The 24,775-nt window shown below is 37.5% G+C and overlaps 1 protein-coding gene across 5 annotated transcripts; it reads left to right on the forward strand.

The window, feature by feature from the left end:
* Positions 1 to 530: 530 nt before the first annotated feature.
* shakB (shaking B) lies at positions 531 to 22,809 on the forward strand. 5 transcript variants are annotated; one of them, XM_069055938.1, is made up of 6 exons: positions 531 to 692; positions 3,763 to 4,117; positions 5,119 to 5,252; positions 5,854 to 6,034; positions 20,222 to 20,441; positions 21,864 to 22,809. In XM_069055938.1, exons 2-6 carry the CDS (start codon positions 3,878 to 3,880, stop codon positions 22,400 to 22,402), a joined length of 1,314 nt encoding a protein of 437 aa, XP_068912039.1. In that variant the 5' UTR covers positions 531 to 692; positions 3,763 to 3,877; the 3' UTR covers positions 22,403 to 22,809. The 5 variants fall into 5 exon arrangements, with proteins under 5 accessions (XP_068912039.1, XP_068912043.1, XP_068912041.1 ...); XM_069055942.1 differs by having other exon boundaries at positions 534 to 692; positions 3,989 to 4,117; XM_069055940.1 differs by lacking the exons at positions 531 to 692; positions 3,763 to 4,117; positions 5,119 to 5,252; positions 5,854 to 6,034 and adding exons at positions 11,187 to 11,313; positions 11,834 to 12,451.
* The last annotated feature ends 1,966 nt before the right edge of the window (positions 22,810 to 24,775 follow it).

Raw genomic sequence — 24,775 nt, forward strand, 5'->3', positions numbered from 1 at the left:
AATTATTCGTTTCTGCTGATTTCTTCAAATTTCTTCAAGTTCTTCCCAAACTATGATCAGTCTGTTAAGTACGTAATAATGATAAAAGTAATGATGAATTGTAGGAGTAATTTTCTTTTTTGATCTTTGACCTTTTTGCACACTTTTCGCTGGCGTTTGTTGCATCTTTGCATCATCACGCAGCTAGCCCACATTGGAGGCGGTGTCGAAAGCTTTAAACACTCCATACCGGCGATGTTTACCTCTGCACACATAAAATTAGCCAAAACTCGTTAAACACTGTTTACCAGAACGACAGTCTAATGATAAATCCGCTCATGCAATCAGCGATTCATCGATCCCTCCTCGTTCCGAAAATAACCCGCCCTTTTCTGCCGCCATTGTGTATATTTTCGTAGTGGTAATTTATGGAAATGGCGCGTTCCGCATCCCATTGATGCTGGAACACTCTATCTATTTTATGTAGTAAAAATAAAAATAAGCTCATTTTACATCATAGTAAGCTAGGTGGTTGGACCCGGTTTCAGTTGTTCGGCTTCGGCAGTGTCGCAGTGTCACGCACGCCCACTTGATCCATCTGGATGGTCCGGCGAGATGCAGTCACGCCGCCGGACGTGATCCACGCACGAAACGTGACCGACCTGTGACAGACGGACCACCGGGTGACGTACTACGGCATCAAGCTGCAGCCGGTAAGTCCAGGCTTCTTCACAGCTTACGCCAATCGAACGCTCATTGCCCCGAATGGCCCAATTAACGAAACTCGAGAAACGATGCAGATTGTGAATCACGGCCTAATAACACATCGAAAAAATATACAAACTTGTTTGAAAATAAATCAGACAAGTGGGGTGTTTAACGTAAATCCAGGATCAAGGATTCCATCATGATTTATAATTAATTCATAATTCGACAGTGTTTACAGAGTGGTTGGCGGTTCGCTGTTTTATTTGTCCAATCTGTTTCATTTTTATGACGGTGGCGTTAAAAATCTTCACAACAAATACCTCGATACCATCTTTACACATTTTCATCTGGAAATGTTTTAACAAAATTGTAAAAATACAACTCACACAATTTTTAAATTCTAAACACATTTTTATTACTCATTAAATAACAATTGACTAAAAAGAAATTAATTCTTTATTACCTACATCTTATTTTGTTGTCAGTTGTAAATAATAACAATAATAACAATTAGTGACTTTGTTGTAAAAATCCAATGCTGTTTTTAACCGCGCATTATGACGATTTGAGCGTGACGATTTTACCGTGTCGCGTGACGATTTTAGCGTGTCGCGTGACGATTTTAGCGTGTCGCATGAAACTAATTCACTGCTCGTGTGGTGCGCCTAAAGAAGTTCTCACTTCAAGGTCCGAGCCTGACGCATAAAACTAATTCATTCTCAATTGACGTCCTCGAGATAATTCAGCCGTAGAACATTATTTTGAGAAAGTTTTCTATTTGTAAAACTATTGATTCATAATTGTGTTTGATCTTGTTGCAATAAAATTTATACTTTTTTTATTCGGCCATTATCTCGTCATAAACACTGAGCAAACATCTTTAGTAGACAAACCATAAAATAAAAACGGAAAATTAAAATAATAACCCCTTTGAGGTTCTGGAATGGGAATAATAAATGAAACAAAAATAGATGAAACTGCAAGGGCGAGCTTTGCACATAACGAGGTATTTGTTGAAGCTTCATTTCAGCAGCTTTGTTGGCAATTCTCGAGGAAACAATAAATGTTTGGTATCGGGGATCTGTGATAAAATAACTTCCTGGAAAAAGTCCTGAGGAGCTTTGTGGTACTTCTTCAGAATCGATACTGTTCCATGCTGCTTCAGTAGATGAAAACTTTTTCAACAAGAAAGAGAGGCAACGGAAGATTGTGAAGATCTTGGTCCAGCAAACAGTAGCTGAAGAGATGAAGATAAGATAAATTTTGGGTCAAAGTGCTTCGGAGGAGCTGAATGGTGCAGATTGATCAAAAAGAATATACCGGTTGTGATTCTTTCCAAAATGCTTCCGCAAGAGTCCAGAAAAAAATTCGTTGAGGTGGTGAAAATTTCTTTTCTGGAGCTTCATTTAAGAGACCTGGAAATCTTGACCCCTTTCCACCAAATACTCGTAGATGCATCATCGTCTCGTTATATTCTTCTCCCCACTTTTCGAGCCACGTCGCTTTGAAATTCTTTCCTAATTGCCCCACTTCGTGTTTTCCTCGTTAGTTACAAATTTGCAAAACAAGCGAACACGGCTTTAATTGAGCACCTTTCACGTGTAAAATATTCTTGGCAGCGCAACAAACACCTCCGAAATAGTCCACTTTAAAAATACACTCAACAATAAAAGACTCACGCTTATTAAAACAAAAAAACTACGCGACCAACAACAAAAGGGCGTTACACTTTCCTCGGATTACTTTGAAATTAATGAGACGATCCTGAAAGAGCTACAAATGATTTAAACATGACCAACATCCATAAATACTTCGCGTTTCTTTTTGTGAGCGGGATTTAGTAGAATTATATTGTACTAATTTCATCACGGCGAAGATCTGGCCGATTAAAGAGAAAATATGGAAATCCGATAACTTCACGTTATGGCTTTTCTTATCTTTGTTTCTGTGACGGAATGCTTTCCTTAAAATATGGTTTATTAGTCGGGTCGATTTGACCACAATGTCATGTGGAACAATAAAAGTCGATGTCATTTCCGTCTGTCCTACATTTAAACAAACATTTTCGATCATTTGCGCACCAGAAATCGCGTTTTAGCAATTTTTTGAATTTTTGTATGTCTGGTTGTTTCCACTTAACTCAAAAACTAACGGAGGGATTCTCTTCAAACAATTTTTTTTAGAAAGACAAGACACCTGACCACGTTCTGTACTTTGTTTCATCGCGATATGACGTCACACAACCGCGTAGTCGGGTCGATTTGTTATGACCACAATGTCATGTGAAACAATAAAAGTCGGTGTCATTTCCGTCTGTCCTACATTTAAACAAACTTTTTCGATCATTTGCGCACCAGAAATCTCTTTTTAGCAATTTTTTGAATTTTTGTATGTCTGGTTGTTTCCACTTAACTCAAGAACTAACGGAGGGATTGTCTTCAAACAATTTTTTTTAGGAAGACAAGACACCTGACCACGTCCTGTACTTTGTTTCATCGCGATATGACGTCACACAACCGCGTAGTCGGGTCGATTTGTTATGACCACAATGTCATGTGAAACAATAAAAGTCGGTGTCATTTCCGTCTGTCCTACATTTAAACAAACTTTTTCGATCATTTGCGCACCAGAAATCTCTTTTTAGCAATTTTTTGAATTTTTGTATGTCTGGTTGTTTCCACTTAACTCAAGAACTAACGGAGGGATTGTCTTCAAACAATTTTTTTTAGGAAGACAAGACACCTGACCACGTCCTGTACTTTGTTTCATCGCGATATGACGTCACACAACCGCGTAACGACAGTTCTTTTCCGAGACCGCGATATGAATCACGTTAATGGCTGTTCTCGATTTGCGATTTAATTGTGAGCAGTTGGGGCCTTATTGTGTTCGATTTTTAAACTTGATCAGCTTCGCCATTAACCTAATTACTAATATAAACCGAAATAATACCCCCCCTGAAGTCTTATCAGTCTAAGGAGGATCGATCTTTCCATCAAGCTTTGAAGCTTTCGTCCGCCGCACACAGCCCCGACTTGTTCCGCTGTTTGTTGTTTTATGATGCGCTTTTTTCAGATTAGATTTCGCCACTTCGCTCTGATAATTTTTTCAAGTGTTTGTTTGAGAGTGTGCCGAGACTAAAATCGAACGGGGTGCTTTGGAAGACAGTGCGAGGGTGTTGATTCGGCAGATGCACGATTTGTGCACAGTGAGTGATGGACCTTTGGCAATCGTACTGTCCCAAATGGGAAGGGTTAAAAGTGAGCGTTTTCATAAGCGGAAATTTTATTATCGGGGACAGGCTCCAGTGAGGACTCGTGGGTCCCAGAAGAGCGGCCAGGACGACCGGGGACCGAGCAGGAAGAGGCGAGTCCACGACGACGGCTTCTCCAGCATGGACCTCCTCAGAGGGGTGTACATGCTCACACAGGTAAGAGCAACCACTACCTTTTTTTCTTTTCTAGTTCTGTTTCTATTTTCAAGACAAAAAAATTAAAACACTTCTTACAAAAAATTTCTCTTCTCTTTTGAGTTTTCTCAAAAATATAAAAAACATTTTAAACTCAACATGTCCCAAATCTCTACCTCTTTCTAAACTGAGAAGTGTTTGAATTTTTTTACGCGCAGAGGCAATCTTTTCAACCTACCGTACCACTCCTGCTCCAGATTCAAGTCCAATTGAATTTACGTGGGTTTGTTTGTATCGAAAATCGCATTGAATGATTTTTTGGAGTAGTTTGAGAGTTTCCAAATGCAATGATTTCAAACTGACAATCAAAATTTTATTTTTGTTTTTTTCAAGGTCACAATAGGTTTAACTGTAATATTTTGTTTGTTGGACTCCTAGATAATCTAGAAATGAGAAATAGTTTTTATTTACGTGATAAATATTATTTTGGCAAAATTTCTTATTTAAAATGACCAGAGCGTATACAGCAGGTCACGTGACGTCCCAAGGACAAACATCCTTTGTGTGGAAATATCTGTGCCACAGCCATCAAAGCAAAAATCGCTTATCCACACAAACACTTCAAAAAAATGAAAAGTTAGTATATTAGACTTGGATTTATTTATTTTCCGAAGCTCTGTTAATTGGCGGAAAGCACGGCAGGCAAAGAAAATAATTCGCACTTCAATCAAGGAACTCCTCGAGACATTGTGCGTGTGGTGGGTGTTTTTAAAAATAATCACCGACTTAAATACTGCGAGATGTGGCAATCAACCGCTCGTAAAGCAGACAATATAAAGAAGCTTTTTATTGTGGGACGAGGTGTTTGCCGCTAGCGTCGCATCTGGGACGGGATTTCAATTTTCAGATAAGCTCCACTTTCTTTATCTAATATTGCGTAAGGAAATATTTGAATGTAATGATTTTGCCCCCGATTGGGGAGTTTTCCGCTGTTTTCCTCGCTCTCATGAGGCTGTTTTCAGGTTAACCACGTCACTATTGACAACTTGATATTCAGGCTTCACAGCAACGCCACTGTTATCCTTTTGGTGACGTTCTCCATCGCGGTTACCACGCGCCAGTACGTGGGGAACCCCATCGACTGCGTCCACACCAGGTAATCCATTTACAACAATTCTTTCCATTAAAATAATTTGCGGAAACATTCCGAGACAAAAATTTTACTACTGGCTCTTCTCCCAATCGGATTTAATGTCATTGTTGCAATTTTTATTATTTCAAATTTTCAGCAGTGCTGAACGAGAGCCAAGACGCGGTTGACTTGTTTATGCTTTCAGTGTAATGAAACCAGCACAATTTTTTTTAAGTGAACGAACACTCTAACTTTTGAAAAACGACACAAAACTTTCACATCTACTGTCGCAAATATTTCGTACGCAGCGACAATTGTAAATCTTTCAAATAAGTACTCGTATGATGTGCACGTGATTACTACATTGCGTAGGTGAACAGAGTATAGAAGTGTCTCCGCGCCGTCCCATAAAACATTATTTCTTCTCGTAATGTTTATTTTAAATTGTTTAATATAGTCTGTCAACAGATTTCGCATTTTGTTGGAGATTTCTGAAAATACTCGTACCATATACACGTCCTCACTCCTAAAATTTATTGTTGTATTTATCTGTTGTGACAGAAATAATTTTACAATGCAGCAGATGCATTCGCAGATGTGATTTAATTACGTTGACATTTTGTAGAGACATCCCGGAAGAAGTTCTCAATACGTACTGCTGGATCCATTCTACCTATACCGTCATCGATGCATTTAGGAAAGTTCCGGGCAATCAAGCGTCGTATCCGGGAGTACAAAATTCCGGAAAGTTGCCGATTAAGCAAGTCAAATATTATCAGTGGGTGGCCTTCACTTTATTTTTTCAGGTGAGTCGTTTATTTTCGATTGATCATTGATGAATGACAGCGTTTCCTGGTGCTAACACAAGAGATTAATCTGCTTAAAATCAAACATATTTATTCACCTAGTCCCTAGTCAAGCTTTTCTATGAATGTTTAGGCGAAGTATTCAGGTGCATCTGTTACAGTTTTCAGACGTGCCGTTTTTAGAGCGCTCATTAAATTTTTATTGAATCATAACTTGATAATGCTTATTATTTACAGTTCAATAATATTTTTATTGCAACTGTGCCACTAAAATGTCTACAATTATTACGACTTTGTACGCAGTACGTTCAAATTAGACTGACGCATTTCTCCCAAGAGTTTGATCAAATATTCTTGTGGGGCCATAAATTTTTTTGTTTTGCGTTGACACTTTTAATAACAGAGAAAGCAAAGATAAGAGTTGCTAGATGGAATAGTTCTGGATATTCATCACTGACGAAGATGGAGTTTTGTTGGGTTTTTGGACATAAAAGATATTGCATTGCTTCATGCAAATCAGTTGGCTTAAAGGGTCAGTCCTACGACAGAAATTTATGACACATTTTAGTCCAGTTATTTGCTTATACAGGGTGTCGCAAAATTAACGTATTCCAAGTCGGGGGTCTTGTGGGGAAAAATCTCAGGAATCTCGAAAAAATAAAATAAAAAATATAGGGGGGGTCTTTACAAAGATATATGGGTGTGAAGGTTTTCTTTAAATAAAAAATATAAATGGTTGACATTCATTTTGAAATATGGTGAGGATGATAATGTAAAATATTAAAATATAAATGAAATGACATTTCTTGAAAAAACAGCTTTATCTCGAAAAAATAAAAGTTTTATTTTTCCAATTTTTGTTCAAAAGGGAAGTACAACATAACTAGAATATTAATCAGGTACTTTTGAACAAATATTGGCAACTTTGATATTTTTTTCAGTGACAGCAACTTTTTTTTTAAACATTTTTACTTGGTCAACAGGATGTCCCCTACTAAGCCCCGAACTCGGAATAGGATAATTTTAAGACATCCTGTATAAATACATGGTGCGTCCTAAAAAACGCCGCAAGCCGTTATTTATGGCTCGATTTAAATAAAACAAAAACTGTAATAAATTAATTTAAAAACACTATAAGCACAATATAGACAATTTTTTTTTCAAAGAGTCATTCAAGGTCAGATGAATGTCAACTTCGTTTTTTCAAATAGCTTAGTATATTTTTTTATTCCAATTTTGAAAGAGATTATTTTTCTGAATCCAACGATATGCCACATCTTAGAATGCATTTAACAGTAACCGCGAAAATAAATAAATAAAATAGCATTATTGGAAATTTTTTCTTCGAAAAGAATCAGATATATTATGGAAAACAATCCTAAACGCAATAACAATACTTTCTGAAGATAAAAAAAAATAATATGACAGAACGTGTAATAAATATTGCGTTTAGGATTGTTTTTCATAGTATACTTGATCTTTTTCGATCAAAAAATTCCCAATAATGCTATTTTATTTATTTATTTATTCTAACATGCCACATTGTTGGATTCAGAAAAATAATCTCTTTCAAAATCAGAATAAAAAAATATACCAAGCTATTTGAAAAAACAAAGTTGACTATCATCTGATCTTAAATGACTTTTTGAATTTTTTTTAATCTACATCGTGCCTATAGTGTTTTTAAAATCGAGCCATAAATAACGGAGATATGGCTTCCGGCGTTTTTTAGGACGCACCCTGTATATAAATATCGAAATCAACCAATTAGAGAAATTGGCGATGAAGACATTGTGCAGCAACGTCAAGGAGCGGAAAAATGAAAATGATGGAAAAGTGCTTTTTCTCAAAAAAAAAAAAAATTTTTTTAGATCTTTACAAAATTTCACTGGAAAAGACTTGCTTCATTTGGAGGACTCCTGGTTACAGTTTTATCAAAAAAATTAAATAACAATTCCAAAAAAAAACCATTTTTCTTTCTATCCCCTACCCCTTTTTTCCATTCTATCCCTTTTCTTCCACATCTCCCTTCATTCTGTATTTCTCCCCGTTCTTTTCTCTCCCTCTCTCTCATTTCGCTCCATCCATTCCACTGTGCTCAATTCTCTCTCTCTCACACTCTTCATAGCACATCCTACATCTTCATTCCTCTCCTTCTATCCAGCACCTGTTTTCTCTCTTCTCGTTCCTACATCTAGATCTCACTATAATTTTTCTTTCTTTTGCATTCTCTCTCCTCAGATACTCCGCAATTTCCTCTGTCATCCATCTCTCATACTCCTTGTTGTATCTGGATTCTTTGATTCTTTCCCTTCTTTCTTGCTTGTCTGTGTCTTTGTCCCTTTCAGTCAGCTTTACATTCCTCCATCTTCCTTTTGCTCTCGGTCTTTCCACTTCTTCACTGGAATACCCGTTTCTCTGGTAGTATTTCTTCTCCGTGTTCTTTGTCTTTTCTTCCAGTATTCCGTTACTATCCTGCACTCTTCTCTTCCTTCCATTTTGTCTTCAAACCTTGCTGCTCTTTTTCCCGCTTTCACGCTCAGCCTATTCTTCTTGCACTTTCTCTACCTCTTCTTCTTCCACCATTCTATCATGCTCTTAAACATCATCATTCTCCTCCTGAAAGCACCTCTCCTCTTCCTTTCTCCTATTCCCCAAGCACATCCCACTACCTTCATTGCTTTCCTCACTATCTCTCTGATATGTGCCTTATCCGTGGCTCTTTCTATTCTCCTTTCTATTTTCCTTCCTTTCCAGTTACACTCATTCTCTTTCTCTTATTGAACACATCATTTTTCCTTAGTCTGGTAAGGTATTTTTTTCTGAATCTAATGATGTATTGAAAGTTATCATTTGGTTCATAGCTAACTGAAAAAAAAAATTAAAAAAAATTTTGTGGTTCAGCTTATTATAAAATTTTTAAGAGTGCCGTGAAAAACAATCGGAATACAAAGTACGAAAAATGTCATCTAAACGTCAACTTAGGAATTTTCATTTGCTTTTTTAAACTTTTTTTATTTCAGTATAAAATAACAACATTGTCAGTCATGCAGAATAGCAGTCATTTGACTATTATTTTATGTTCAAGTGTAATAAAAATCGTAATTAGTCAAAAACAAAAATTTAATAGAAATAATAATAATTATTATTATTATTCATGTTTTCCAAGAAAATAATAATAAAACTCTTCAAGATTGCACCTGAAATTTTTCAAACTCACACTTGACATTTGTTGCTATCTGTATTCCAATTGTTTTTCACGGCACACTCAAAAATTTCATAATAAGCTGAACCACAATTAAAAATTGTTTTATTTTTTTTCAGTCAGCTATGGACTTTTAATACATCATTAGATTTAGAAAAAAATACTTTACCAGACTAAGCCTAAAAAACTACATGTGTCCATTAAAAAAAAAAGTTGACTATCGTTAGCTACTGAAAATAACGCCAAAAAAAATATATTTTATGGCTGCTTCGTAGCGCATGAAAAACCATATCTTCAGTTTTTTTGTTCATTGAAATCGGATAATAAATAAAAAAGTTATGGGTTGAGGCGTTTTTTATCAAACAGCCTGTATATAGTTCTATAGAGAACTGATTTCGCTACAAGAACTGCTTTCTTGGAAAATATTTTAACTCTAACACATTTATTTTTCGAGTTAAGAACGTTAAAAAAATAACTCGTTTTTTGCTTTTATACAGGGTGTCTTAAAATTGTCGTATTCCGAGTTCGGGACTTAGTAGGGGACATCCTGTTGACCAAGTAAAAATGTTTAAAAAAATTGCTGTCACTTTGAAAAAAATATCAAAGTTGCCAATATTCCGACCCATATATCTTTGTAAAGACCCCTCCTATATTTTTTATTTTATTTTTTCGAGATTCCTGAGATTTTTTCCTACAAGACCCCCGACTTGGAATACGTTAATTTTGCGACACCCTGTAGATTCATCTCTTGTCATTTCTAACTCGGAAAATAATTCTGATAAAAAAGTTGCAAAGAAATTCACCATACCAAATCGGAAGCTTTTTTAAGTTTTTAGTTATACCAAAAGAATCTTCCAATTCTATGAACAAATTTGTTTTTGTACGTTTTGATGCAGAACATCTTTTTGCAGACCTAGAGATTGTTGTTGGATAATTTTATCCACGAAATGAAATATCCACGAACCATAAAAAATCAATAGGACTTAGATCAGGCAATCTTTGTGGTTGCGTCGCAAAAATTCAGTTCAAATTGTCATTTCTTGCACTGTTTTTCTGTTGGTTTTCGTCTTTTGTCAATTGTATTTCACTATTTCTCAAAACTATTTCATATTTACGTCACTTTGACATTTAATAGAGATAGGAAATAGTTTTGAGAAATAGTGAAATACAATTGACAGAAGAGGAAAACCAAAAAGAAAACACTGTAATATTTTTGATGATTTGTAAAATTTCCAAAAAACAATTTCTTCGTTCTAAAATATTGCTAATCTTCCAGACGTCCCAAGTACATTACATTCCACTTCTTCATCTGCTTTTGAAGCAAAATAACCCTTGTTTTATTCGGAAAAAAATTTCTTTTTACTCGATCGCCACTAGATAGCAGCCCGGTCGAATTTAAAGAGAGGAAACTATCTCCGTGCCAGTGGTCTGTCTACTTATGACTAGATGGCGCCATCTAAAAAACATTCATAATTTTCAAAAACCCATAAAAAAGCTTGTTTCTTTTTTACTGGAACTGCTTTCGCCGATAATAATCGCGAGGGCCGACTCCTCTATGCTTGTTTAGCGCATTTTTGCGCCTTTATGTATTCCTAGAACGTCTGGCTATTCCTGCCGTCGTAAAATCTGAACGGAAATCCCCTCGTTGGCAGCAACAGGAAGCGTTCCCGCAGTACCACATTTTTTATTTTTTCCTCATCTGTGATTCCGCCTCCCTAAAAAACCTTCCGGTTTATTTTCGCTCTGACAAATCTGTTTATGATTGAAGCGCGTTTACACGAAGAAAGCTCGTGTTTATGCACCTGGCCAGCCTTGGCCGCCCGAACCAGCGGCGTCCGTCAAATAAATAAAGATGGATACATGATGTAAACATCAGGCGCAAACAACCGAACGTAGTAAAGCGCGGAAACGGCCGAGACTGCACGAGCGACTTAAGTGTTGACTTAAGTTGAGTTGAAGCGTGTCAGTTTCGGTGGAAAACGTGCGGATTGGCGGACCGGCGGTGGTAGCGTCGCGACGGCTGTCTTTTCTAGGACCGGATGTTGGGTTGCAGTGGCGGGGGCAGGAAAATAAGGTCTCACTGTTTTCTCAAGCTTTTGATCACGTGATATGGCCTGCAGCCAATCCAGTTCTTAGTTTTTTTCGCAGCTTTCGATCAAATACAATACCCAAAGTATTTGCTCAGCTAGCAAGTGAGCTTTAAAGCACATTTATTTATTCCAGAAGTAAAAATAATTTCCTATCTGTAATAGTAGATTATTTCATTAAGAGTAGAAGCGAGTCTTTTTGGGGTGAGCGCAGAGATTGGAGACCGAGGCAAAGTTGAGGTCGGCAACTGGGCGAAGCACAAAAAGACTCACTTCTACTTTTAATGATATATTGTATTATTTCCCCATAGTAACAGTGACAAATAGGCTAGAAATAGATAGGTGCAACATTTGTCAGACACTAATGATGACATTTATGTATTTACAAAGGTATCAGGATAACAATAATTGGCAATATTTTAAGTATTTATGATAAGCAAAGAGAGTTATTTTTCTTTTTGTTTTGTAGTTGGTGTGATTAGAGTAATATTGTGTTAAAAATTGTAGTGAGTCCTCCGCGTCGCCGCTGTCCGCAATAAGCCCATTTAGCTCCGCTCCGTATTTATAACTCCACGAGTGAAGATAATCGTATGACGGCTTGGCCGGCACATGGCCGTCGGTTCAGTTGGGCAAGTCAGTGTTAAAATAAGCGTCTCGGCGCTAGGAGTCCGTCGCGGCGAGTGTACCCAGTGTCTTAAGCGATGGCAGCCCCGGGGCGGCGGGCGCGCGTGACGTAACCATGGGCCGTGTCGGCTAACCCGCGGCAAAATGTTGGACATCTTCCGCGGACTAAAGTCCCTCATCCGCGTCAACCACATCCACACCGACTCGCCCATCTTCCGCCTCCACTACTCGATCACGGTCCTGATCCTGATCGCCTTCAGCCTGATCGTGACGACGCGCCAGTACGTCGGCAACCCCATAGACTGCATCCACACCAAAGACATACCGGAGGACGTGCTCAACACCTTCTGCTGGATCCATTCCACTTTCACCATCAGGCAGCAACGGCACCCGCGCGCGGAGCCCTTCGTCAGCTACCCCGGCGTCCAGACCACCATCGACGAGAAGGACAAGAAGCTGGTGCGATACTACCAATGGGTCTGCTTCTGTCTGTTCTTCCAAGTGAGTAGCGAGGACGCCGCTTTACGACGCCCTAAATCGCGCACAGTCGATGTTTGGATTGCGCTAATTCGACCATGGCCGACATTAATCCTCGAAGATACACAAACTTTTGCAGTTATTGTTAGGAGTTTGATTATTCCTGACTCACAGCGCTTCGGATTAGTCAACATCTAATTTAGATACCAACAGGTGTTTCCTTCCACTTCGCGAGCTTCTCCTGCTCTATTTTCACGCTGCATTGTTCCACTTACATCAATCCCTTTTCTTATCCCTCCAATTCGCATCACTCGGACGGAAATAATTGTTTCCAACATAAAAGATAATAGTTGCGGCTGGAGCTTCTTGCCAGCGGAATTTTCTTACGACCCCCGTTACGACCTTTTATTTTACTTGAAAGCGCCGGAATTGTTCGATTTGTTTTACAAATGTCAAACACGCTCGTTAACCATTTCTCTTGTTCCCCTAAATTATCATCAAAACGAGATAACTTCCAAGCTCCAAACGACATCCAAATTGATTCAGCACATTTTTTCCCATAACGACTCCATCTGTGCATCACGATTCAGGTTAACAGTTCATTTGCAAGAAACAATACTGTCAAGGACACGGACAAAAACGTTTAAAACGAAGTACCAAACGACCACATAAAAATTATTGAATACTTAAGAGTGATTCATGATACTTACCGAGCACCCAAAATTCACTGGATCACAATTATTGTTATTAGAAAGGGCACAGCATCCAGGTCATTCCATAAACAACAACGACAACGCGGGTTCCCCACGGCCACCCATCCAAATAGTGACCGCAACCGCCGTTGCTTAGCTTCTCTAATCTATCTGTTATTGGCGCTTTCATCGAGGCGGGGTCGCCTCTATTATTATTTTTGTTGCGAACAGTGCAGAGGGCGAGTCTCGATGGCAGAATATTTACAAAAACCGCGAATTAGTTTTGCAAAATTGATATAGCTCCACTTGTCGGAATCTTATGGTTTTGACCGGATGCAGTGAACGCGTTATGACCCAGCCTTGAACTCGTTGACCACATGTGGAGATTTTAGTATCTATCAATTTTGTAATTTGGTTTTGGTACAAGTTCCTGCCTGACGTGTTTGGTTTCTTTCAGGCGTCACAGTTGTTGCAATTTATCACGAAATGCACTCGAGATACGTCTGGATCTGTATTTTTAGTCCTGACAAGATAATTTATTCGACGACATTTTTCATTCTTCATTCGAGATGTTGCCTTAATTATCGAGTCCCGTTGGATTTTTGAATTTTAGTCTTGGCTGAAGAATTTTAATGCGTGCGGTCAGTTCAAGATTTTAGGGGAAAAATCGCACTAAATATAAAACTGGAACAGTGTACATAAATATATTGTACTACGCAAACGTTGCTCCTATTTACGGATGGTAATGACAGCTTGCAACGCTTACAACATCAATTCGTAATAACTGGGAAACACTAAAATCAGACTGTTTCAACAAACATCGGTTTAAATGTCACTTTCTAGGGCAGACAGTCTGAGATAGATGTAACGAGAATTTAAAGAAAGAAAAAAGGAACAAACTGTGCGTAATATCCAAGGAAACTAACGAAACGGCGAAGAAAAATTGAATTATTGATTTTTTGGAAATGGAAAAGGTACGAATTGATAGGAAAATGGAAATATAAAATTGGCACCAGAAAGAAGCTAAAATAAAAAAATAAGTACAATAATTGCTTCAAAATAATATAGGATAAAAAATAGATTTTTTCCATGATCATTGAATTTCAGTGGTCTTTGCTCACTGAAAATAGTGAGGAAAGATGGCAATTGAATCACTAGTGAGGAAAAAATATTTTCTCACTAGTGAGCAAAGTGTAATGTTTTGCGAGTTTGTCGATAGAGGGCGCCAAATATGTTGTAGTGAGAGTTTTTTAAATCTGTTTTAGCTTGTCTTATTTTTGACTTATTTAAATTTTAACCTGTTAGATTAAAATTGACGAAAAAACTTGGGTAAACTTCTGGAAAAATTCATGCTAAATCCATTAAGTGTTGGTATCTTTGATTAAACTAAAGTCAGTAAACCAATCACAAACACGCGACGCCTAACAACATAACCTCTTTTGTTTGGAATTTTGTTGATCCACGTTTTATTGTGAAAAACTATTTTCGTGAGTTCCATGTTGGGCTAATTTTGTAGAAGTTATTGTTTCAATGATTTTAACAGTTATGAAAAATAGTAATGCAGCTAAACTGTATTTTTCACTCGTACGGTTGGGGTTCTCGCCTTCGGCTCAGACGCCCAACTTCCGTACTCGTGATTAAATGCACAACTTTGCTCACTTGTATTGAAAATAGCTATTGTTTATGAAATTCAATGGTTTGCTTTTCCAAAAACCTTCTGTACCATTCGTATCAAAAGCAGAACCTACAGCATTAGTCTTCCTTTCTTATATCCATATGGTTATATGTACTTAGAAAGACCTATAAGTCGCCAAAAGCTTCTAAGCGACTCTACATTCTTCCAAGGACTCTACATTCTTCCAAGGACAAAGTCAGTTCTCTATCTTCTAAGGATGTCTACAAGAATCTATGTTCAAATTCTTCTCGATAACATTTCAATACTTACTCTCTTCATCGGATGTCAACTGGAGACTCAATTTTTTTTTTAGGGAGCTCTGTACCTTTGGAACCTTTTGATCTAAGCGCTTTCTTCACTTTCCACCATTTCCTCACTCTCTCCACTTTTTTCATACAAATTGTGCAAACCAAACGAGCCTCAGAAGAGCTTCCTTCACCTCTGACATAGTTGATACGTTGAATTTCTTCATCTCTGGAGAAGACTTCTGAAGTGATGGACACGTTGCTATTCTTCTTCCTGAAGAAGACCGCCATAAGACAAAGTACCTTGTTGGTTGTCTATTCAATCACTGAAGCAAGTTCCCCCTTTGTCCTCCAAAGACGTCTACAAGAATCCATCTTCAAATTCTCTTTGATAACAATATTCTTTTCATCAGATGTCAAGTGAAGACACCTAAATCGCTAAAGAAAATTTAGAAAAATCTCTACCATTTGGAATCTTTTGATCCAAGTCCTTTCTTCAATCTCCATGATTTCTTCACTTCTACCGCTTTTTCCATTTGAATTGAGCGAGCTCAGCGGGGCATCAGAAGCGTTTCGTCTCTGGTATACAGGGTGTTATTGAAAGTTGTACAGATATTTTAACCACGAGCTACTAGCTTCATGTAGAACTTGGAAAAAATATTTAAAAAATTCTATGTCAAAAAATAAAATGACATTTATTTTTTCAACTACATTCTTAAATTTTAAAAATACACCCTGTATATCATGTTTTATAAAATGTACACCAATGCGAAGTAACCTATAGGAAATATGCTTTAAAACAAGGAAACCGCATTGGTGTACGTTTTATAAAATATGATATACAGGGTGTATTTTTAAAATGTGCCGAAATTTTACCTACGAGGTTGTTTGACAACATAAAGACTAAAAGCAATTAAAAAAAAATGTAGCTCAAAAAATAAATGTCATTTAAATTTTTTACATAGAATTTTTTAGATATTTTTTCCGAGTTCTACATGAAGCCAGTAGCTCGTGGTTAAAATATCTGTACAACTTTCAATAACACCCTGTAGTTAAGTCTCTTCGTCTGTGGAAAAGACTTTTGACGTGGTGAACACCTTGTGATTCTTTTTCCCGAAGAATCTATTTAGAAAACAAGCAAAACGCCGCAAAGCTCTCTCGAAAACTACTCCAAAAATATTCCTCCATCTCATCTTTGAAGAGTTTGCTTTACATTATCTTCTCGGAGGATCCATTTTGATGCAGTTGCTTATTTGCGCATTGAATCAAACCAGTAAAAATTTGCATTAGCAAATATGCAAGCATAAAACCGCCTCTTTGATTATTTGATATGTATAAAAGCTTTCGGTGATTTCGGATTTGTCGTAAAATCCAGTTATTGCAAATTTCAATTAAACCAATCGCTCTGGAAATAGTTTGATTCGGTGCTGCTGGACGATCTACCATGTAAATCTCATATTTATGACCGAAACCTGCAAGATGCAACGATCTATTTTTATTTGCCACTAGTTCTTTATTACACTTGGCTCGCCTATTCGAGATTGTGTTGTCCATACGATTTGCGGGATGAAAGACGAGTTATTTTCCCAGAACCGTTAATTATTTTAATATAGTAATTATTTACAAGAGCTGCTTTGTTGCTGGTGACTCGGAAGAATTATTAAATATTTATGATGGACTGTTTGATGTTGGATATTTGTTAGATGTCGAAAACTAAAATAAACCGGCCTTTCTTAACAGCCGTTCCGAACATGTTGCACAAATTTACAGAACGGAAATTGTTAAAATATCTCGTGTTTCTTAATTCGAACCAAAGCGTGCTTTTATTATTGTTATTATTACACTCGTGAATGACCTCGGTACGTTTGCCTCACGCCAAAAGCCCTGCCAACGAAAACTCACAAAGCTTTTTAGCTCATCTGGGAACGGCGTTCCAGTTCCGAGAGCTTTACCACAAACTTCTAGACGCCTCGGCGACTGTACCATGCGTTTTCGATGGGACTCAAATCTGACCCAAACAATTACTTATCACGAACAATAAGAAGTAAAAGCTTGTGAGGTACCAGAGTTGGATTTTCTCATGGGCTATGAGTCATACCTGCGCAAACGACGAATATCGGTCTCAAGTAGTCGACGTTTATAGTTTTCATTTACAGATTTTTCACTGGATTTTCACTTCGCCTTGGCGCAGATATTTCGAAGGTCACAGCCCATGAGAGAATCCAACACCTCTACCTGGGATGATCCTTTCAACTGCATATTTCACAATTAATTTCTAGTTTCAGCTCAGCTACAAAGAAAAATAATTAAGTGCATAATGAGTTAAATTGAAACTTATTTAATCTCCTATAATTCCGGTCGGCTTTTTACCACTCCAAATAGATTTTACAAGACTGTCTTGAACTCCAAAGTGCTTTATATTTCTATTTATAATTTATTGCGGACCTACTATTCTAAAAACATAACACGCCATCTTAGATTTCTTCTTTCTTGAAAAGCTCCACTTCTCGATTTTTTTAAGTACTATGAGACCCCTCTTTTGGCTTTTGTGGATCATCCAGCTAGGCAAGCCAAGTGTAAACCAAACATTCATCGTTGCTGGTGAAATTTATGAAATCTTCAATATATCTTGCCGCGTCTATTTTCGTAGCACATTGTGGTACCAGATGATTCAGGTACTATTTTCGCAGTTTATTTAAAATTGCATCAGTTTTGTTAATACTACTCTTTTATTCGGCTCGCTCCGAAAATAGCTGCAGCAGGATTTATGGTGCAGGGTGAAGTCCTTAATTGCAATTTTAATTTTAGAATGATTCGTTTCCGAAGAAACCGCGATTGCTGGCTCGAATCAACTTGTTTGAAATACAAGGTGTGTCACGAGATTGATGTCATTTCCGGCTGATCTGGACATTTACTTTTACAGCTTTCTAAATATTATTTTTTGTAGTGGAATCGTTGAATAAACTTGGCAAAATGCTGAAGGAGCTATCAATGCTTTATCGCTTCCTTATTATTGCTCGCGTCCTCTTAATGTGAAATATTTATCAAAACACTACATCGAAAAAATCGTTTCCTACTTGTCAGGACACTTTAACATTCTTTACTCTTTGCCGATTGCTTCGGCGAGCAACGCGCCAATGATTTTAGATGGAAAACTAGAGCTTCGTTACGAGAAAACTATTTTTTAAATAGTTTTACGAGTCGGCAAGTTAAAGAAATGGAACGTTAGATTTAACGAGCCATTTCGTATAACACGTAGGTGTAGAATTCTTGTGTAAGACAAAATGTGCAAATTTTATTTTGCAAGTAGAAAAAAAAAATCAAAAACAAAAATGATTTACTCAACTGAGCACAAAATTTTAAATTTATTTTGGGTCCGACGCCTGGTCCTATTCAGTGTAACATTGTTGCTGTCAGCATCCCTACTGATGGCACGTCGCGTTGCTCGGCGTCGCCTCCGCGTTTCTGCACCCCGTGGCACCGAGCCAAAACAGTTAGAGCAATGACCGTGCGGTACATTCCCGTTTAATAATCTGTAAACAGAAGGTGGACATGTGCGCCATCAATTAGCGTGCATTACCGGAGAAATTCGGGATTCCGGGAAGATCGACGGGACACGGGATGAGTGATGGGTCTGATTGAAAGTTTGTTGTGTTTGGTGGCGTTTTATTTATAGAGTCGCTTCAGGTGCTCCACATTTCGTGCAAAGAGAATAATTAATTCTTAAAATATTTACGTTACACCGGATCGGTATTTCCTGGAGGAGTGACTTTTTGTTGGGATTGTGGCAGTCGTAGATTCGCCATCTACTGATGCTTTATTAATTCTGAAACGTATATGGGGCATGGAGGCAATTAGAGATGTGTTTCTACTCTCATAAAAACTGCAACGTTTTTATTCGGTCTGACGTCTCAGGCTTTACATTTTTCATGCCCGCATTTTTTTTTACATTATTAATCGTTTCCCGATTCGCATCCTGATATTTTCGTTTAATCAACGAAATTCTTCTCTTAACTGATTTTTCATCACTGCAATTTAGGCGAAAGGGGTATCGAGTGTTTTGCTGGAATTCGAACTTATTGATTCATTTTTTACCAAGGGTTTATGAAATTTCTTGCGGTTCGAACAAATGCCAACCAATTACAATTTTTTCCATTTTTCTAGGAATTATATTGATGTTGGTATGTACTGCGTTCATTGAGTAATACAGTAATCACGTGCTCAGTTATCCAAGAAGCTCCGCCTCCCGTTGGGAGTGGTCTAACGCTAACACATACAGTACCCTTAAATTCATAATTAATAAGATAGAGATACACCGAGCGTTGTGGCCGCGTGAGATGCGCGCCCGGTCTCAACTAGGGAGGTTCGGGGTTCGAATCCCTGTCCGGACTGTTGTTCGAAGAGGTTTTTTTTCAGAGGTTTTCCTCTGTAGTCCAGTGGACTTATACACAAAAAAGCGAATGCTGCTAAATACATATTCTGAAAGCGCTCGACCTTGACTTGACAGTGTACCACTCGCGGGAGGGTCCGACCGGGGCGACAATAACGGTTTTTAGTCCGAAAAGCCCTCAGAGAGTCATAACAGAGTCGTGTTTTTTTTTAATAAGAATTGTATATTTTTTTTAATTAATTGTTTCTCCGTGTCTTGCTGATCTCTCTTGGGACTGTATTTTTATTTATTCTTAGGCAACTTTTAATAGATCTGCAATTGCGACCTTGCCAGCAGACAAAACATACGAGAGAAATTTTTTCCGAAAACGTTACAGTTTTAATATCTGTCGTTTAAGCTGTTGGTCCAACTTTAGCCACCCAAAAATACACTTATTGGCCACTTCGGAAAATAATTTGCACTTTTTCTCTCTGCAGATCATGCCTGAGATGACTGTCCCTTCCTGTTTTGCGATCACAGCAAACTTTTAAAATTAGCCGGCATTGTAGCAAGCCCCACAACGAGAACGCTCACCACAATATTATCTAAATTTGAACCGAGTTACTGAACTTGATTTAAACGCTGCCATAATTCAGTCGGCGCTAAAATAAATACTGCCAGAATTTGAGAATAACGATCCGATTTGTAGATTTAGTCGCCTTTTTGGCACTTGCGAGCGATAAAATCTCCAATAAATCTTCGACTATTTAGTGGATTTTTCGCAAATGGGTCTTATGCAATCTGGACTTGCAGGCGATCCTGTTCTACACGCCCAGATGGCTGTGGAAGTCCTGGGAAGGTGGCAAAATCCACGCGCTCATGATGGACCTGGACGTCGGCATCTGCTCCGAGATCGAGAAGAAGCAGAAGAAGAAGCTGATGATAGATTACTTGTGGGAGAACTTGCGATACCACAACTGGTGGGCTTACAAGTACTACTTCTGCGAACTCTTGTCCCTGATTAACGTTATTGGTGAGTCCAAAAAATACTCCAATCAAATCCTTGCCAGTCGCAACTTCCTCCTCTCCCTCCAAAATGCAATTTAATCCCAACCGTTTACATGTTCCGTCGTAATTGTTGTTTGTGTTTTCTTGTCCGCCGCTTTTATTTCCTTTATTCCAGCAACAAATTTTTGTGGCTTGTTGTTAGCTAATAATTCGTGTTTTACGGTGTGATTTCCTCTTTTCTGGCGTTTTATTTTTAACAACACATTCAAAATGCTTCCACATTTTTGAGCAGCACGTGCCTCATCAAGCTCTCTCCAACTTAATAAGTGCCAAGGAGACGTCATAATTTTACATGATTTGTACAAATCACTGCGGATTGAGAAACAGGCCGTCATAGAAATGACATACGAGTTGGAAATGCAATTATTTTGAGAAATGCACGATTACGACAGTCGGTGTATTTCTGTCAGCGCAAAATAAAATTTAATAGGAAGAAATCAAGCTATCGGCAGTGATTTTCAGTGGCTCGATCACTCCGAGTTTAATTACTGTGAATGACAGATAATCAATCTACGACGTGCGATTTTTTTGCCGCTGACAAGGAGAATTGTGGAAATAAACCAATTTATTTTTTCGTAATTAATTTCGGCGTTTTTATGGCGGATAAGTGAAAATAAATAAATCATGATAAGGAAAGAGGCAGTTGTGGACATGGCAAGAATGAAACGGGAAAAATTGCAACAAACAAGAATTTGAAAATTATTTTTATAGAATATTATATTGTGTATTTGTTTCTTCTTGAAAAAAAATAAAAATTTGAAGCTAGGTGTTGCATCGGCTTTGCTTCGATGGTTTCACCGACATCTTGATTGACATTATGGTGAAGACGCCATCAAGATCTGCTCAGTAGTTCTTTTGTTATAAGCTGACAAAGATACATACATACATACAAAATTGCTTTTTATTGCTTTTACCATCACGAAATGAATTCTCTTCAACTGTCAATGCAATATCTTCATTTCTTCGGGTTTACTTAGTAGATAAAGTCAAAAAAAAATAAAAAATGCGAATTTTTATTGAAAAAATTTAAAAAAAAATCAAAATTTCCATGAATATTTATACAAAAGTTCTAAGAAATTTGCAGATGTCCGATGTTTTGAATGAGTACTAAAAACTTCTCGTCGTAAAATATATAAAATATATACATTGCAGGGCGATATTTACATTATTGAATATTTCATGAAAAATCAAATACATGAATCAACAAATTTTTATTACAGAATTTATTCCTAGATTTTATTAGCAACGTTGTAGATGAGTCAAAGAGAAATAAGTTATTTTTGACTAGAGCAAAGGTGTGAACGTATTGAAAATGTGTCATTATTAAATTATTCCAGAAAATAAAGATGTAGTGCTGCCCCCCATTAATTTATGTGTATTATTCCAGGGCAAATGTTCCTGATGAACCGCTTCTTCGACGGCGCCTTCCTCATGTTCGGCTTCGACGTGATAGCCTTCATCAACAGCGACCAAGAGGACCGCATCGACCCCATGATCGAGATCTTCCCCCGGATGACCAAGTGCACCTTCTACAAGTTCGGCGTATCCGGAGACATGGAGAAGCACGACGCCATGTGCATCCTCCCCTTAAACGTGGTGAACGAGAAGATCTACATCTTCCTCTGGTTCTGGTTCATCATCCTCTCCATCCTGACCTTCTTCACGGTGATCTACCGCGTGGTGATCATCTTCTCGCCGCGGATGCGCGTCTACTTGCTCAGGATGCGATACCGGTTGGTGCGGACGGACGCCATCGACTTGATCGTGCGCCGGAGCAAGATGGGCGACTGGTTCCTCTTCTACATGCTGGGGGAGAACGTGGACTCGGTCATCTTCAGAGACGTGCTCCAAGAGCTGGCCAACAAGCTGGCCAGGCACAACTTCCACCACATACCCGGCTTCAAGGGTGAGATACAAGAAGCGTAGATGTTGGCCGTGCCTTAGCTGCCTCACTGCCTCCATACAGATGATGTACGAAGCGAGATCCTAGTCACTCCTAGTCCAAATTCTAGTTAATTAGTTTTTACCGTCTCATGGAGATGTGCCAAAGACAGAGTCAGTATTTGCTGTGGAGGAACTGCTCCTGCCAATCTGTATAATGTAAACATTCCGAGTAATTATGCTGGAATTCGATGGGAACGAAACGAAGACGCTCTTCTTGAATTTGAATGGTTCGTGCATCTCTGTATCACACACCGAATAGTCAATCTCGTTACGAAATATTTATTTTTTATTAGATCTGTGGACAATATAATGTGCATTATTGTTATTGTTATAAGTTATCGTATTATCTTTTGTATTTTTCAGAAAATAATAAAACGAATTTTCCTAAACCACCTTCTACTTCTTTGGCGGAAAATGATTCTACGGAGTTGTAGTTTTCTAGTTTCTGTTGATTCTAGCTTAGCCTTTCTAGATAATGTACTTAGTATCTCTTGTTTCTACATTTTTTTAAAATTGCTTTTAGTTTTCTACGTTGTCCTACAACCCCGCACATTTTAAAAATACACCCTGTATATCATGTTTTATAAAATGTACGCCAATGCGAAGTAACCAATAGGAAATATGCTTTAAAACAAAGAAACCGCATTGGTGTGCGTTTTATAAAATATGATATACAGGGTGTATTTTTAAAATGTGCCGAAATTGTACCTACGAGGTTGTTTGACAAAGTAGAAGACTAAAAGCAATAAAAAAAAATTGTAGCTCAAAAAATAAAATAAATGTCATTTTATTTTTTGACATAGAATTTTTTAGATAATTTTTCCGAGTTCTACATGAAGCCAGTAGCTCGTGGTTAAAATTTGTACAGGCATTTCAAAAACACCCTGTATTTATTCAGTGCCTAAATAATTTATCTTAATATCTCCAGTATAAATTAAAAAATACATTCAAATCCCTCATCGAGATAAAGATTGAACGAGCCCAACCAAATAAAATCTTTTTGTGATTCATTGCGCCACCCTCAAATTACTTCTCTTGTGTAACGTTTTAAAATCAGAGAGTAAATCTTCGATCTGTTCTGCTTTCGCCCTGAAATAAAACACGAATGAATTGTGTAACAGCGAACCCGAAAATAAGAGACAAAAGCTTATTAATAGCGCCAGAAAAACAAAGATTTGTCGATTAACAATTTTTCACGATAAATAATGGAAACGTGTGGGTTAATCTAGTAAGAGAAATACTGTACGGCAGTCTTGGCACTAATCCACATAGCTACCAAGAACATGAGACGAAAGGGATTATTGCAATTAATTTTTCTGGGAATTTTGTGAAAGTAGGTAGGTGAGAGACGTCGTAACAACTGTTTGTTGCCAGTTTCACGAAATCAGTGACAATAAAAATTGAAATGAGAATGTAAAGAGACAGTTTTCAAGAGTTGGTTTGATTATCTATACTCTGTTCACTTAAGCTACATAGTAATAAAATCACGTGATCGCCTGCTCGCTCGATAAGACTGAACTGAGATGCAATGATAAAAGAAACAAAGCTCCGGGAAGACAATTTTTTATTGAGAATTTCAGTACCGTTACGCAACGCAACGAGAGGCGTAGTCTCGCGTGCACGTGACCACTATATTGGTTAAGCGAACAGATTATAATTATATCTCAGGAAGAGAATTTTATTCCAAACAGAATTAAATTCTCACAGAAGAAAGAACTCTTGAATAAAATATCTTGAAAGTTATTCTGTCATAACTAGCTCCTACTCAGTGTAATTTCTCGGTACATCCATCTTAAGCAGATTATCTCGGCAACACTACTTTCCAAAAGGTGGCGTTATTGCACTGTAAATATTTTAGTTCTTTTCGAGTGTCTGAATAGGTACTTAAATATGCAAGACAATGACGTTAAGTGCATCATTAACAAGAAAATAAGCAAATAAAATTATTCGTAGAAATTCTTTTTATTATTAAAATTTAATTTGTTGTAAAACTCGACATTAGACAATTTATACCTCAAAAAGGACTGTTTAAGTTGGCAATACAATTAAGAGCATTTTGTTGTTCGGCTGTTTGCAATACTGCAACCGGATACGTTTTTTGACAGATATTTTACGTGAAATCAACAGCGACAAAATTGTAGGTTATGTATGTATAAAAATCAACGGTACAAAGAAACAACTTGAACTGTCAATGTCAGTGTGAAGTCGTCAACAACCGGAAGTTCTCCAGTTATACCATTTGAAAGTAAAAATCAATACTGCCAACTTAAACAGTCCTTTTTGATCACGCTGTATTTACAAAAAAATACTTTTTTTTTCTGCAGTTTATAAAAATTGAGCTAGTATCACGCGTTC

This window comes from Tenebrio molitor, chromosome 8 (assembly GCF_963966145.1).
Source record: "Tenebrio molitor chromosome 8, icTenMoli1.1, whole genome shotgun sequence".
Classification (NCBI taxonomy): domain Eukaryota; kingdom Metazoa; phylum Arthropoda; class Insecta; order Coleoptera; family Tenebrionidae; genus Tenebrio; species Tenebrio molitor.